Below are 17,284 nucleotides of genomic sequence, written 5' to 3' on the forward strand. Positions count from 1 at the left end.
TTATTTAATTATATGCAGATTTATTCAATGAATTATTATCTCAGCAATATTTTTCTTCTTATCTATTTCATTTTTATGTTTTTTTTCTTGTATTGTCTTTAATTCCTTTGAAACTCCCATTTTCTACTTATTTATTTTTACATCACGTTTTTTTATGAAAGGTATGCATGTACATGTTTTGTTTGCAAACTATCAATATGCCATTAGAAATACCCATCCATAATTAATGAAACCTACCGCTCAACGTAGGCGTTTATATGATATATACATATAATTCATTTCTCGCTGCCGTAGATTCATCATCCAGATAGAACATTATGGTAAATAAGAAATAGCAAATGAATGGTACAATATATCTCATCGGATACACCGAAAACAATTTTATTCTAATTTGATCACATCATGGTCAGATGTCAAAGGTCAAACTATCTGTCAAACTGCAGATGATGTGTGACACTGTTGATGCATGATGTTATGCGTGCTGAATGTTAATGTATCTTCTTTCTTACCAAGACATGACCTTTAAAATCAATTTAAAAAAAAACAGAAATGCGTAATGTATCAAAGAAGGAATTGCCGTAATGAACACAATAAGTGTTTTATGTTCCATATACAATATTGACCTTTACGGAGCAGTCATTATTTACGGCCTGAGGCGAGGGTCTGAGGTATTGCCGTGCAAAATCAAAATTCTGCCTAGCTTGAGAAATAAGAGTAACACCTGCCTTACACAGACATTTTCAGTGACCCCCTTCCCCAAAAACAATTATATATATATATATATATATATATATATATATATATATATATATATATATATATATATATATATATATATATATTATATATATATATCATATGTACACACACACACACACACACACACACACACACATACAAATGAAAACTGGTTGGTCTATACATAACAAAACTCAACTCAATGTAAATTGCCAATGATGTCATGTGATATCAACATTGATTTTAAACGTTTCACCTGTAGTAGTGTAATACTAACATGTAAGCACAGTTAACACATCTCGTAGAATCAGTATTACTCAGTTTCGCGATGTTTGTTGTTCACCAGAATATCACGAAGGTTTCTACAGCGGCGATATACTATAAGGGGAAGGTAGGGCTGTCTTAATTGGGGGTCAGACTGCATCAAAGTAGGGTGGGTGGTGGTGAATAACCATTTGCTTGAAGTTGGGACCAGATGGGTTGTAATCAGTCACATATATGTCAGTCTATTGTCTGTTGACTTCTATTTGTAGTTCAGTAGTTCTCTGTGGTCCATGGTCTTGTTTCTCTTGTAACCAGAATGTACCAGTTTCTGTGTAGTTCATCTTATAATAATGATAGGTCGTTCGGTCGGTTAAAAAAAAGAAAATAGGAAAACAAGTAAGTAAAACGTTGTGAAATGTTCATGATGTAAATAGCTTTGTAAGTGAATGTGGTGTTGTTAATGTATATTTGTTCATGCATAAAGTTTTGACTAATTTGTCCTTTTTCATGATGTAAATTTGCCAGTTTTTGTTCAATGGTGCTTTCAGTGTGTTTTTGCGTAATCATGTTGTTTTTGTTTGTTTGTTTGTTTGTTTGTTTGTTTGTTTGTTTGTTTGTTTGTTGTTGTTTTATAGTGTAGTGCAGTGAATTTTCCCGAGTCATCTGTAAGTGGCTGCCTTACTTCGCTGTTGATGGAAAAAATAAATAAAGACGAAAATAAAAATAAATAAATAAATAAATTACTTTTACGTGTGGATGCCTTAGAAATGATAATTAAAGTCAAAGGGATAATATGGGCCACTTGATTCTGAATGTCAATCGTAAACTGTAATTTTCATTTAGATACGTACTTGTGGTGTCAACATCTTACCAGTAGTGAGGCTGAGTGCTTTTTCTAATCCGACGATAGAGGTCGTCGTTTAAAAAGCACTTTCGTTATTTTCAAGAAATACAGACTCACGAGAAACATGAAAGTAAAAAGGCCCCACATATATGTAGTATGAGACAGTGATAAGTCACTCTATACAGTTTAACGATAGGGTTGACAACGTTGGGAATAATGGTTGATATGTAGTGTACATGACTGTGTATAGCAATGCAGTATTAAGACCCTGTAACGACCGCTTTATTTCAATAGCATAAAGTCCGCCCATAATATGAACAGTTAGCTGCGTTCGTCCGAGGTCGATGGAGGTCAAGTAAACATAATCACACAAAGAGATCTTTTTTGTCAATGCACTTTGAACTGGCTGGGTGCCATTTATTTATAACTGTACTGTTTTATATGTATTCACTTCTATTCTTGTTGTTTGGTATGCAGTGCTGTCATTGACACTACAGTGAGTTTCTGTCACAGTATAGCTATGACAACCTACCAATAACGTGACATACATTGGTGTCGTTCTTGTCATTTCGTGAATTCTGATAGTTCACAGAGTTGTGATTTTTATACCAAGGTAAGTCTTTGTGATTTGGAGACAGTGTGTAACATATCAACGAAGTTGACTGCAAACATACCAGTCTAACACGTCTATGCTTTGTGTTGTCAATATCCAATCCGTCTAGCTACTTGTACAAAACGTTGTATACTATCTACTATCTGAGATCATTGGTGTAGTAATGTTTAGAATAATGTCAACAGTGTCATAACCAGGGTGTATTATTATGATCTATGAAACAACTTCTTTTAAACTAACTAACACACTAACATTTATAACGGTATGACTTCGCCACGCTATGCTTGGCGTTGTTCCAAATATTGGCAAATGTGTGTTTGTTACTGTACAAGTTCGCTAGCGATATTATGACGAACACACACGCTGCATACATGCGCCAAGGAACCACCAACGTTCAAGAACTTTAAGAAATGCTACTTCAAACACTTGCTACCAACAAGTGTATTGTACACACAGTGCATATTGGCATCGAATGTACCGATTATTTGTTGTTAACACAATAACTAGAACAACAGCACCAAGTAATACCACAATAGTAAATCGACCAAGTCACTCCGGTTACTCATCGAGTTTCACAGACTGAGGTTTGCGATATTGTGTCGTATAAGTTGCTGCACACAGCTGCAGTCACGTAGCTATATTCCAAGATCTTATGTACGTCTAGAATAACAGACTAAGTAACGATATTGAAACAATACATGTAATTTCAGTTGATCACAGAAATGTCAAAATGCAATACATGTGTTAAGTTCAGTCTGTAACCATTACATGTGTCTTTCCTTGATCGCTATATTACTATGCCATGAATAGATGTTTCGATATATTCATAATTTTTGACAAATTCCTTACTGGTCTTAAATTTACTTATTTCTAAGTGCGAATCACAATATAATTAATATTAAACTAACAACTTGTACACCATGTCGTTATGAATATAAAACGCTGGTCTCCGCTAGATTGTTACTAAGTCCTGAAGAATTTCTTTTGAGCAGACACTTGATTCCTGAATTGTTACGCTACAACTATAACACAAAGACAGGTCACTTGGTTTTTTTCACAATGACTGGTACACTGAATTAGTCATTCTGTAGAGTGTCGCCCGACAAGGACAGATCGAAAAGTCACTGCTTGTGTACTATGCTAGAAATTATGTAATTTATTTGCTTGATCGAACTCATAAATGAAATTAGTTTGACAGTAATTATATTGTTTTTAGACATTGATTTCTGCCAGGAGTTTCATTTGTTTTTAAACCCCCTCAAAGATATAAATGCTGGAACACATGCCTGTAAACATTGAATGAACCGTAGCCCGAAACTTCTGTTGTAACTTATATCTCAGTAAGAGTGTTAACAAATGCATTTATTACTTCCAACACTTTCAAAAAATTAAAGTCTATGACTGCACTATAGAGTTCAAATTGATTTCGAAAGTAATAACAATTGTGCTGATGCAAGATATTATCAATGTCATATTTATAATAAGTATTGGAACACCTTCTGTTCTATATTGTGTTTTATCTTCTTAGAAAATGTGAAAAATTTTACATAATAATCTTCAAGTTTTGGTTGTCTTTTTTTACAAGTGAAAATACTGCAAACAATAATTGTTATCCAAATGTTTTGTCAGTAAAATATCAAAAAAGTGCCTCCAAAATAGATCAGGTTTTCAAGTCCTTCTTTATTCCATTTCTAACAGAATGTACCTCCGTTTATCCCTGGAGGAGGGTTACAGAAATACATATGAACGAATAAAGGAGACCACGTGAGCGAAAGCACAAACACTATAGTTTACAATGCAAAAAAACAATATAAATCATATAAGACTAAGTACAAAAAGAGTTACTCAGTTTTTATTACCTCTGCTTTTAAAGGAAACAAGATTTCAGTTGTTATACTAATGGATTTGGAACAGAAACGGATCCTCTCTGAGAATTTCGAATACTTTGCTAAGAATGTCAACGTTGGAAGAGTGGAAATCAAGACAAGGGAACTCTATCCAAAAGTTATCAGTGATGCGGATGTACTATCTTTGAATGTAAGCAAGGAATTGAACGCTTCCTATGGTCTATATTTACATGTACACCACTGTCTGTAATATAATTATTTGCAGAGGGCGCTCACACTCAGACATTTTTGTGATAAAATATATTTTGTCGTTTCAATCATGTTCCTTCCTTTAAAACCTTGAAATTACAGTCTCAGTGATCACAGATATTTCGATGTTATTCCCCAATTTTTGTCTTTGTTCAGCCAAGGAAAATACAAGTGACCTGAGTGCCATTATCAGTCGCTAGACGAAGTGACAAACCCTTATGTCACTCGTATTTTCTGGTTCTAAGTAAAGATAAATATTAAGACATAATACCTCTCCAGCAAAATTATGAAAACACTTGAAAAAGTACTGACGTTTTGGATCGTTTTGATTCGTATTTTGAGCACCACATAACTGATGACGTAGACACAGGTTGTGACGAAGAACGACCAGGGTCATAGTATCTATTCAAAGACAGTAACTTGACTTGTGCATTCATTCCAAACGTTTAGGTAAAATTACACATCTGTGTTATATTATGTATACCACAGAAAGTAGATAGAATGGGAATTATAATGTGGAGATATTCTGGCGGAACACAACTATGTGGTTTTTTTCATTTGGTATTTTTGTCTCCTTTATTTCATTAACTAAATATTTATCTTACTTATGAAAGATATCTCTAATCTTAAATTATGATTTTTGTCCCTGTGTCGGCAGTAATTCTACAACATGGGAGGATTTTATAGAATAGAAAGAGATAGAAGAAGACGAATTGTTTTGCTGAGTCAATAAAGAGGGTGAATATTTGCAAATAAAATATCAAGGAGGAAAATTGATTATTGACATTCTAAACAATACATACAACCCATAACACCAAAGTACATCATTTTCTGTATTTACCACAATCGTTTATAGCATCCATATCAAGTGTAAAAAGTATACTGTTTCGTTTGCTAATTGACCACATTGCAAAGGCCACATGCTAGCTGGGCTTGTAAATAAACCAATTGAAACAGTATACTTTTACACTTGATATGAATGCTATAAACAATTTAAGTACACATAGAGAAAGTGCTTTACTTCAGTGTTACTAGTTGTACAACATAATTTGATAAACTTAGCGGACATTACACTTTAAAGTTATTATTTTGTAAATAGAAATGTGAATATACAGCCAGTTGTTTTGAATTTAATTATAAGGAAATGTAAGAAAGAAAGAAGACAACCTCAGTTTTATTCAACCAAAAACCTGTGGATGTAAAACAAGCAGAGAAAACTACAACTAATATTTCTTGTTTTTTCTTTGATGACTAGGTAAGGAAGAACGATGCTAGAGTGGGTTACTTGTTGGACTTGTTCAAGAAAGAGAAAGATGGCTACACAAAACTCTACGATGTTTTGAAACAAACTAATCATGAGAACACTTTGTTGAAAATAATGGAGCGTGTACTACCGGGTACACAACAGCCCCCAACGCCATGTAATTTATGTTAACTGTCATATCGATACTCATTGAAAACACACACACACACACACACACACACACACACACACACACACACACACACACACACACACACATACACACACACATAAATACATACATACATACATACATACATACATACATACACACACATAAATACATACATACATACATACATACATACATACATACATACACACACATAAATACATACATACATACATACATACATACATACATACATACATACATACATACACACACACATAAATACATACATACATACATACATACATACATACATACATACACACACAGCCGCACATACATACGCATATACACGCACATGCATGTAAATATGATGCATTTGTAAAGTGATACACACGTAAGCATATCCTTTCGACTAGCAAACTCCATAAGCTTGGAATCTTAAGTTACAGCAAATGAAGCAAGGATTGTGAAAAGCACGTTACTTGTAGTCGGGCAAACAAAATATCTTCTTCATACTATCATATCATATACATTGGAGAGTTCTCTAACGTCTATCGTTGTTTTAACTTCTTTGTAGTCAAAATGCAGACTTCTATGTCAAAATATAAGTTTAAAAAAAGAATGATTTGTTTGCTATCTGGTTATTAAATCCGTTTCGTATTTGTTTATTTACTTGAACAGCAGCCAAGAAAGCCAGTACTCAAAACCCCAAAGACGGCAATGAAGGTAATTTGGATTAACTGTACTATATGTCTATGACTATAAAATAAAGTATATGAAGGTTCTTCTCTTCTGATACAGCTGTTTATACGGAACGTTTAATCTCATGAACATGTCTAATATGAAAAATACTGAGGTTTATTGTTTAAGTAATAAACGTGTACTATGCAAATACGCATGCGTAGAATCTGATATGTTCGAAAGAGTCCGAAGTGTCTTCGTCAATATTTATTATTGCTCATGTCTAACTTAATATTCGCTGACTCTGTTTGATAAAAAACATACGGAAACCAATATCGAACAGAGCCAATGAACACTAACATGGAAGCGGGTGTCTATGTCGAGTATTATATATCATTGTGATAGTCACCATAGAGTTAGAAAGGTTACGAACAACAGGACTGTCATTAGCAATTACTCCGTTAGGCCAAGGGCATGAGGCAACAATTCTGGTGTCTATCAACAATTGAATAACATGAATAAAGACAATATCAAAAAGTTCCGTCAAGTTTATAATTACTTCATTATCTTGAATCAATAATTAATATCCAATTAAAATACACAGAAAAATACATACAGTAACTTGAAACGCGCTGAAATATAAATAGAATACGGCGGACTGGGACGTTAATCATGCGTAATGCTTGTCTCGTCTAACGTGTGTGGATTGTACCGATTGTGTAGCGCCCCCAACGGTCATATAAATTATCTGTCTTGTCGCGCGCTCGCGATCGCGAGCTCGAATGATTCGAATCTTTGCAACCGTCCATACAAGTACTGGATTTTGAAAATTCAATATGCACGAGCTCGACATTTGCTCAATTTGCTCAATTTGCTCAATTGCTAAAAAAGGAAGGGTAGGACACTCTGGTGTTCTTTTTCGTCGTAAGATTGAAACCACATCGCCCTCGTTCACGGACGCTTTCTGTTTCGGGCAAACTTACGCGTTTTTGTTTACTCAGTTAAATGATGTTGTTACGTTTTCTCTTTCATTCAAAGGTATATTTTGAAGAGACACAGATATGACGAGTAATGATTAATGATTATTTTTACGTAATTTTATGAAAATAATATAGACCGGAATCGACCGTGTGTTCGAGCCTACCGTAACTCTACGGCATCAAATATTGATTAAACCAAGATATTATCAATTGTGTTTTGGTTTATATCCCTCGCAAAAGACGCACCGTTTCGGAGCTTCAGTTCATATAATATGCTGTTTCGGCAATCTGTTTTACTGTCCCGCAAACGCAATCACTCTGGCCACAACGTACTGAAACATGCGAAATATATACCTCACCACAAGAGGGCAGCAGGTGGTATCGAGCTTCGAGCGAAAATTCACGGGTCACATGTTCGAATTGAAGCGTCGTGATTGGTTAATTCGATGCCTTGTCCTACCCCTCTGTATTACAAGTTTAAGCAAGGAATGCGTTTGAGCTCGAGCTCGAGCACGGCAAGCAGCGCGTCACGCATCGAAGCGTCAGCTGTCGCGATCGAACTAAGCGTCGATTTTGCATGCACCATGATCATGTTCCAATTAAATCATTACAGACAAAATCTATCCATATATTTTCTTTTCCTTTATTCTTTTTTGGAGTCTTCCATATTTATATAAACTTTTTCTGCGATTATTAAAAATGTTTCATTTTTTAAAAGACCGGAAAGTGTACAAATACATACCCAAAATAACAAATATGTGTAGACGTGTATAATGAGTTTATTAAAATAAACTACAAATAAAGAAGTAAGTATGTAAATGTGACTCATAGCTAACTTGGGCCGTTATTACCTGGATATCATTTTTTGGGTTTCACCAGAATTGTTGCCTCATGCCCCTGGTTAGGCGTTCGACTCAATAACAAGGACAAGCTTCTAGTGTATGGGAAACATTGAATCCCAGTTTTATGTGCCCCGGGGCAGGGAAAGGGACACTCTATCCTACGGCAATTAAACGTGTCTTGGGTTTACTTGTATGATACAAGTTGTATGAGATAAGATACTGTAAAACATAGCCAGGTTTATTAGACCTATTGCATCCCTGACTTTCGCTGTATTATAGGATCTGATAACAAAATAATGAATGAATGAATGAATGATTGATAACATTCAAAATAATATTGTTTGATGTAATTGTCATTATGTAGCGCTATTGTCAGCTATGCAAGATCTGATGGCCCGGCAAACCTTTGAAATGAAGAAAGAACTTAGAAACATTACCCGTGAAGAGATGACCAAACAACTAGCCGAGTTCAAGACCAGTATGCAGAAAGAGCTGGATATCTTAAAAGAACGAATGGAACGTTTGGCTAACCTAGAAAAGGGTAATATGAATTGCACACACTCTACAATTTTATATATTTGGAATATCAGTTGTACTCCTGTATGGCAGCAGTGATTGAACGTCGTCGTTTCATACACACTGAGAAAACGCACACCGGTTTTCACTACCGTAAATGTACTCGTAGGATTCTACTTGCTGATACGTAGCAGAACCCAAGTTTGGTAGAACTTATAAACGATTCAATGGACGTAATTTATTAAACGTCATATACTAAAATATGAAGGAAATCCTAATATACTACTCAATCAAGTAATCTAACAACGCACGAAGATAACTGTTAATGTTGCCGAAGGCTTGCATGCTGCCATGCATAGACATTTATATGATATACTAGAATATGGTTTTATATACATGCAAGTATTTCCACCGCAGACGAGTGTGAAAAGGCTCAGTCTTATAAACTCGTGTCACTTTATAAATTATGGTTTGTGTCAAACGACGAGTAATAAAAAAAAACGTCATCCAATATCTTCCTTGTTTCCCATCCAATCTACAGCCAAGCTTTGCTAAAGCAGGTAGTAATGTTATAATTGTTATTTTGTTGACAGCTATTTCAGCTGGTAAACAGGCCCAGGATGAAATCAAAATTGTGGTCCAATCACTCACTGATGAGTTTTTCAGATTCAAGGACGAGTACAAAATTATGATGGAAAAAGTAAACCAGCTAGAGAAGACGAGTAAGTATGTAATGTAAGCCGGGGGAGGGGGAGGGGGAATGGGAGGGGGGGGGGGGTTCTGATAACACCAAAGCTGTTGACGTGCCGCTATACATTAGTGTGAATGTACAAATTTGTCTGTGGTAGTATATCTCCACGATTTGCCTTCCCCTTATCTGTTGAATGTTTCCATTCGCAACGTCGGCGATTGTATTTATTGTTAGGGACTGTTTACGTGTAACCTTTTAACACTTCTATATATTAGTTTAACTTCGATTCCAATAAACTCAATCATTTTCTCCATTCACTTATTACAAACCTTTCCTGGTGCGCTACACGTCTAGGTTATGTGTATTGTATTAAATAACATTTTCAATTACATGGCATTTTCTGACCTCGTTGCAACGTTTTGAACGTTTGTCAAAATCATGTTAAGCTAGGGTAGTTTTGTGATTAATTTGAACTGAAAAGTCAATATTAGTCACTTCGATTATATAAACAACAGTACTGTACAGTATATTAATTTTATAAACTTTCACCCACAATGTGATAAAAACCAGTACATGTGTATATTAACCCAATACACTACTTAACTATGCACGAAATGGTCCATATAATTAAGCTTTCTTGTATTTAGATATAATAGTTGTATTATTTGAGGTATTGTGATTACTTGTGACTGACTTGTATCGATTGTTACTTGTCGATGTAAACATGTGTCATTGCACTCACTTTTAACCAATGAGTGAGGGCGCCCGATAGACGATGTTTAGGGTGGAACACTGTGGTCGGATCGGACATATTATGTATTCGTAATAATTTATCACATTCTAACAGAGACAGAAGATGCAGAAAACTTTCAAAAATTCATGGATAGGTTGAAATTACTTGGAAGCCTCGGGAATGACGAAATGTGGAAGGAAATCGACAAATTACGACAGGAATTAGAAGCAGTAAGGAAATGGGCAGAGGAAAACTGTGGCAGTATGATTAAGCGACTAGAATCTGTGGAAAAAGGACAGAAAGGTAAATTTCTTAAACAAAAAATTAGCGTTACACTGTAATTCAAATTAGTTCAATTTCTGTAAACCTAAAGTGAGAAATCTAACAAGCCGCGGAGAATGAACTTGAATTATTCTACAAAAAAAGACAGACTGATAATATTCAGAACGTAGACGTTTTCATTATTTGTCAATCTAGTATTTGGTAGCATGTTTTACGAGGCAAAACGTACTTATCAAAAAGAGCAACGATTTTGAAGAAAAACCCAGATACACCATCGACTATTCTAACGGTCTACTTACTCTAATGCTGTCACACAAGAACTTTAACTTACACGAATGCAACTTTCCACAGTTCTATTTGTTAAATAACAAAGCAGATCCCGAGTTTGTGAAAAGTGGAGATAACTTAATGAAAGTTAAAATGAAAGTTAGGAAAATGTCATGTTTTTTTTAATAATCATTTACAGGTATTGTAACACCAGCTACGCGAGCTAGAAGTGACGTCATCTCCGAATCGGATATTCAATACATCGCTATAAAGGTCGCCACATATTGGGAAGTCATCGCAAAGGATGTTGGGATACAAGGGAAATCAATAAAGGGGGGTCAAGTAAAAGAGGACCAGACCACAGCAGCCGCCAGGTTCATTTCACTTTGGCTAGCTGAGTCTGGCAGCAGTTCCAAAGCGCCACCAACGTGGGGATCGTTGTATGAGATTATGAAAAGACACGATGCTAAAGTAGCCGAAGAAATCGATAACCTTAGACAAATTACTGAAAAATGACTAAAGTGAATTTTTATCAAGAACTATCAACGAAGTGTGTAGATATGTAAGGGAACCTTCAGTAACTATACCATGGGGTTGGGTCCAGTCTGTTGCATAAAATGTGACCTTCTCCCGATACAGCTTTCTAAAAGTTGGCACTTCTTCAATTTCTTTTCTCTAAAACACAACCCGCCCCCCCTCAAATGTTTCAAAAACAGGGATTCGTGTTCTTTTTTGCTAGTCTGAATGTATTTTAACCCAGAATCAATGTACTGACTCAATGCCACCGCTGCTACTAAACTTGCGATTTAGAGGCATTGGTTGCTTCCCACTAATGCCACATAGTAAGTTTGTGTCTGATTCTAATTGGACTGAAAGGTCAGAACGCCCAAAAAAATTTAAACAGGTGGGTGCACTACCAAATTGTCGTGAACGAGGTGAACATCGCCACTCTGCCACATTATCCTTAGACTTGATCAAGTATCTGGGCCTAGCCTTTTCATGCTTTCTTTGAACACACACACACACACACACACACACACAGAGAGAGAGAGAGAGAGAGACACACACACACACACACACTCAAACTACAGAATCTGATCACTCAGTACATTATCTCCTTACGAGAGGTAAAAACTTTACACCTTCGCAGTACTCTATTTGTGAAACTCTCCTTCCAGTCTTTCAATTTGAAATTCCACATTGAAGACAGTAATTGAATAATATTTTAATATAGAACACATTCCAGTCTCTTTATATGTCTAGACGTTCTTCTATGTGAAGTTAATGTCATGATAATGGGACATGTAAAGTGAAACGTTCATGTTTTGATTGTCGAATCGAGTTTAAAAAAACAATTTTCAAAAATCGATATCAACATCCAAACACCAACATCAAATATTACATGTTATTCTAAATTTTGGTTGTTTGACCACTTATGCATTGTTTGAAATTACGTTACAAAACGAATAATATCATCTCTGAATAGATTAGATTTTCACTTGGACGGTATTTATTCCCGGCCCACACAGGACATGCCAAATTCAATTTGTAATAAATTATGTTAGCTAAGACCATTCACGGCATATTAGTTCTGGTGTAGATAAATACGAAGTTATGAGTATCACTAAATGCATGAAATGTATTTGAATGGCTTAACGGAAACTTAATTTCCAATTTAGGATAAATAACGTCCTTGGAATGAATTGAATTATTTTCGCACATTCTGTCTTTAATAACGATTATATTCAGTATTAAAACGAACATTTTATTCGTTTTTATTTTGTTTGTAGACTTATTTGTATTGGTAGTTAAGATGGTAATTTTCAGCATAATATAATTTCTTTCTTTTCCTGAGGGAACGAGACTTTTTCTCAGCCCCCCACCCTCTGAAAAAAATTCATGCCCCCCCCCTGAAATGAACTCAACAATTTTCATAGACCCCCCTCCGTCCAAGACTACATATATGTACATATACAAACACATATTCAGTCGTCACCCGCATCGTTATAACAATAGGGTTTATATTGCGGCGAAGCCTTGAGGTTTAATTTGGTTCAAATCGTGGCCCCCTTTCAGACCATCAGATTTTCATGGTCCCCCTTCGCACCCCAATTTTCTCATGCCCCCCCCCCCATTTTCTCCTCAGCCCCCTGCCGTGAATTCGGCTTGTTCTCTTATGTGTTTCGAACCTGAAGCGAACAATAAAGATACTCACAAATGGACCCGATATCATTACCAACCACAATTTATGTGCATTCTCTCTGTTTCTATGTATTCCTGTCATACTATGTTGAAGTATATGTTGAAGTATAATGTAGTTAGATATTGTCGTGATTTCGACCGACCTGTTCAATGCAGGGCTTCACAGACACATCTACTAGTACCACGATGAAGATGAAGATGAAGATGAAGATGAAGATGAAGCAAATTATAAAAGAGTCTCATAATTTGAAATAAGAAATTTAGAGTTTATTTTCGACAAATCATTTTGTAAGATCTATGCAATTTATTAGAAATGAATACATTAAAGAATAATAAATAGAATTAAAATATTATTTCAATGTACCTTTTCTTAACATACCAAGTTCACTCACTCACTCACTCACTCACTCACTCACTCACTCACTCACTCACTCACTCACTCACTCACTCACCCACCCACTCACTCATTCACTTACTCATATATACACTGACATGTACACACACATATACATACACATGGACATGCACAGACAATATATAGACACATTATAGACACATACTGTACATACATACATACATACATACATACATGTACATACATACATACATACATACATACATACATACATACATACATACATGTACATACATACATACATACATACATACATACATACTCTGGTGGAACGAGCCTCCACCTCGGTAGATTTATTTCGAAGTTTAGTTACCGTAGTAAGTACTGTTTACTATAGGTTAGACCCAAAATGCATTATGTAGGACAGCTCCTTTAGTAAAGAGAACTGGGTCATTGTCGCTATTTCTGGACCAAGCCGAAGAATTACGTCATCTCCGGACAGTTCGCAACATTGTATTCATTTTGAGGGGGAAATACCGAAGTTTTGCACGTGGTTTGTAGTTTTTCGGAATTTAGCGTGAACCGTCGCGAGTAGTGCGGACCAGTATTGTAAGGTCCGGTGTTAGTTGTAGTATGAAGACCGTAGTATGTAAAGGTCAGGTATTACAAACCTGTGAACTCTACTGCTTTGGTGACGGAAAATAAAGTACACGTACGTTTGATGTGTTGCAGGCGAATTTGATATCCGATTGTTTTAATCGCATCCTGAAGACGTGCTCCAATATAACTCAGCAGCTGAAACCCAAGGTAAAATTGCACAAATCTGTCTATTGCTGATGGGCCGATCGGCTGGGGCAATATATATATATACACACATGCAATGTCAATGGGACGTGGCTTTGGGCTTAGTTACTGAATTATAATTTGTAAAGTCCAATCGGTACAATAACTTTCCATTTACGCGTTGTTTTCCGGTTTGTTGACATGATGCAGTGTCAGATCGAAAACAAGTTACATGTTTGAAAATAAGTTGAGCATTGTACGTGTACAACATAGTAATAAGTGATATGATCTCACCGATATGATCACTGACACTTTCAAAAGATGATTGAAAATGACATGCGTTGCGATAAACGTAAGTAAAAAAGTTTGTGCTCAGTCTAAAATACAGGCGAGTAACTTCTACTACGGTATTTTCATGATTTTAGAAGCCAAACGTGTCGATCTTTGGCCTAAATACCCGTGGCTATTGCTGTAGACGGAATAGTCAACAAGACGTCTGTTATTGTGTCATACAGTATGAGATAGTTATCTCGTTTGGTATAGTTTCGTGATTATTCCCGCTCAGTAAAGCAATGGTTACGGGTCCACAACAGTTTTTGCTTGAATGATGGGCTCTGGTAAATTGTCTATTGAGATATATGACACACTGAGAGAAGAAATATTTCCTGCTATCCAGTCCCAATATATATTTTGTAAGTTTTAGTGAGTGTCGTCTTGTCCTGTTGGTTTGGTGATGCTTGAATAGTCATCCCTTGTCAAGTTTGTCAAATTCCTTGATGAAACGAAACACTTGAATCTAGTCGCCTTTCCTCCTTTCTCCCAATGTAGTTATGTTAATGTGTGTAACATAAATTTCTCAGTTCTGGTATCAGTTTTGTCACTCCTTTGAATTCTTTCGAGGAGGTCAGTACCCTTTTTTATATTAAATAGGTTACCTTGAATACTAATTGGGGCATGCTTCTGTTATGATTCTCCGGAGAGAAAATAAGTAGAATGATGTACTAACATTCTCTTTTAATAATTGAAACCTGTTGATGATATTGTTTCATATAAAAACTATAATAAATGTTCATTCCACAAGGTTGATTATGTATACTCCGATACGATCCGAGGTATTTTAATTAGTTTCTAAACGATGTTATAGTACCACCTGCAGCCAACACTTGATATGCTCAGTAATCAATAACTTTGCATATAAATGAAAAATATGGAAAAGTCCAAAACTGTTTAAGCGAGATGAATTTGCATTGTACTAAATATACACGGTACAGAGCTGCTGGATGTCCTCCGATTCGAATATATTGGTGTGGAACATTTTAGTGATAAATAAATAGATACATGCATAATTACATAAATAAAAATAAAATGAATAACAAAAAAAATGAATAAATAAATGCATAATTAAATACGAGAAAATTCCAAAGTCTTCACACAGGGAAACAAAGCCAGTATTATAACATGAGGTTATTAACTGTAAAGATTTTGTATCCATGGCAATTATATGTATGTTTACGTACATCTTATTGGCACAGACATGTCATGAAATCTAAATGTTTGTCCTCGATCTCCTTTTATCGAAAAATTTACACGAGATACTTCATTGTCCTATCACAATCACTTTGGGTAGGTTATCAATAATTTACAGTATATACACATATGCATTAATTTATGTACATAATATAATATAATGCAATACATGTACATATATATGTATATATATGTACATATATACATTATGTATGATCTTACGGTGTGCCTACAGGTCGACCTTTACCTAAAACTTAAACACGTAACCGTTATAAACACTCGTATTGAGTGTAATCCATGAGCCTTGTAGGTATAATGTGTCATACATTGAAAATACGAAATGTTTGACAATGCAACACATCAGACTATCCCCTCCAGCAATATACTACTGTACACGACAACTATATATTAACTCTAAAATTGCCCGACTACTCATTCCTCTATTCAATACTAGCAGAAAAGAATGTATAGCCTAAATATGTGAGTGACGGTCGACTTCATTCACCGCTGTTAAAATCCCAATTGAAGTTAATAATGTCAACTGCCAAAGATTCGATTTATTTTGACTTGGACACAAATTCATCCCAACATGAAGCTGAATGAAGCGTTGTTGTCATACCTTTTTACTTTATCTCTAACATGGTTGTACAAATTACAGGTATTTGTGCAACCTTACATATCGTCCTTTCATTGTAAACTATTCCGACAAATTGAACGATTGTACGATATGCTACATAATAGCCTCAATTACCAGTAAAATAAGCTTGACATTTTATATTGCTTTTAGGAAAATTGGCTGTGAAATGAATTCATTTTGGAAAATAATCGCTGAAATCATTCTCGAATGATATGACGTGAAAATGAGATCTTGGCAATAGTGTGTGTGGACATTTTCCAGGAAAGAGTAACTGGGGTTTGATCTTCTCACTATTGAAAGGTAGGTGAATACGGATAATTATTATCACACCAACTGTGAGCAACAACGTCTTTGCTGAAAGCTGAAAACACCACAGTCACAACTATGTCTTTCAGGAAACCTTGCTTAGAGCAGGTGAATACATCGATATTACTGGCCTTATTGTTGTTAAAAATAGACCCTTTAAAACGAAATGAGAAATGATGATACACATGAAGTCTGTTGTAATATATTACAATATCAGCTTATCAAGTAATTGATCTACAACAAGTTCATCCAGTCACGTTTTGTGAACTACAGTACATCTATTAGTTCCCCGGTGTTAGTCATGTACTAAATGTCGCCGTGCTTATTCCCAGAAGGAAGACGAATCTCTCAGTATAGCTAGGTTTTAGATTTACAATGTAATGGGTCATTGTCTCGAGTGTGTACAGTATAACATCTTACCTGGGGTATCATATGAGAATTACTTCACAAAAGAGATGGTCGAATTTTATTAGAGGTTCCACGTTGTAACGTTTTACTAGCACAGAGTG

The 17,284-nt window shown here is 35.4% G+C and overlaps 1 protein-coding gene across 2 annotated transcripts; it reads left to right on the forward strand.

Moving 5' to 3' along the window:
- Positions 1–2,280: 2,280 nt before the first annotated feature.
- LOC144438908 (uncharacterized) lies at positions 2,281–16,739 on the forward strand. Of its 2 annotated transcripts, none has more exons than XM_078128135.1 (8): positions 2,281–2,459; positions 4,333–4,496; positions 5,811–5,976; positions 6,655–6,699; positions 8,841–9,017; positions 9,586–9,714; positions 10,531–10,719; positions 16,620–16,739. In XM_078128135.1, the coding sequence occupies exons 2-8, from the start codon at positions 4,359–4,361 to the stop codon at positions 16,637–16,639; spliced, it is 864 nt and encodes a 287-aa protein (XP_077984261.1). In that variant the 5' UTR covers positions 2,281–2,459; positions 4,333–4,358; the 3' UTR covers positions 16,640–16,739. The 2 variants fall into 2 exon arrangements, with proteins under 2 accessions (XP_077984261.1, XP_077984260.1); XM_078128134.1 differs by lacking the exon at positions 16,620–16,739 and adding an exon at positions 11,165–12,011.
- Positions 16,740–17,284: the final 545 nt, after the last annotated feature.

Source organism: Glandiceps talaboti, chromosome 8 (assembly GCF_964340395.1).
Source record: "Glandiceps talaboti chromosome 8, keGlaTala1.1, whole genome shotgun sequence".
Taxonomy (NCBI): Eukaryota; Metazoa; Hemichordata; class Enteropneusta; family Spengelidae; genus Glandiceps; species Glandiceps talaboti.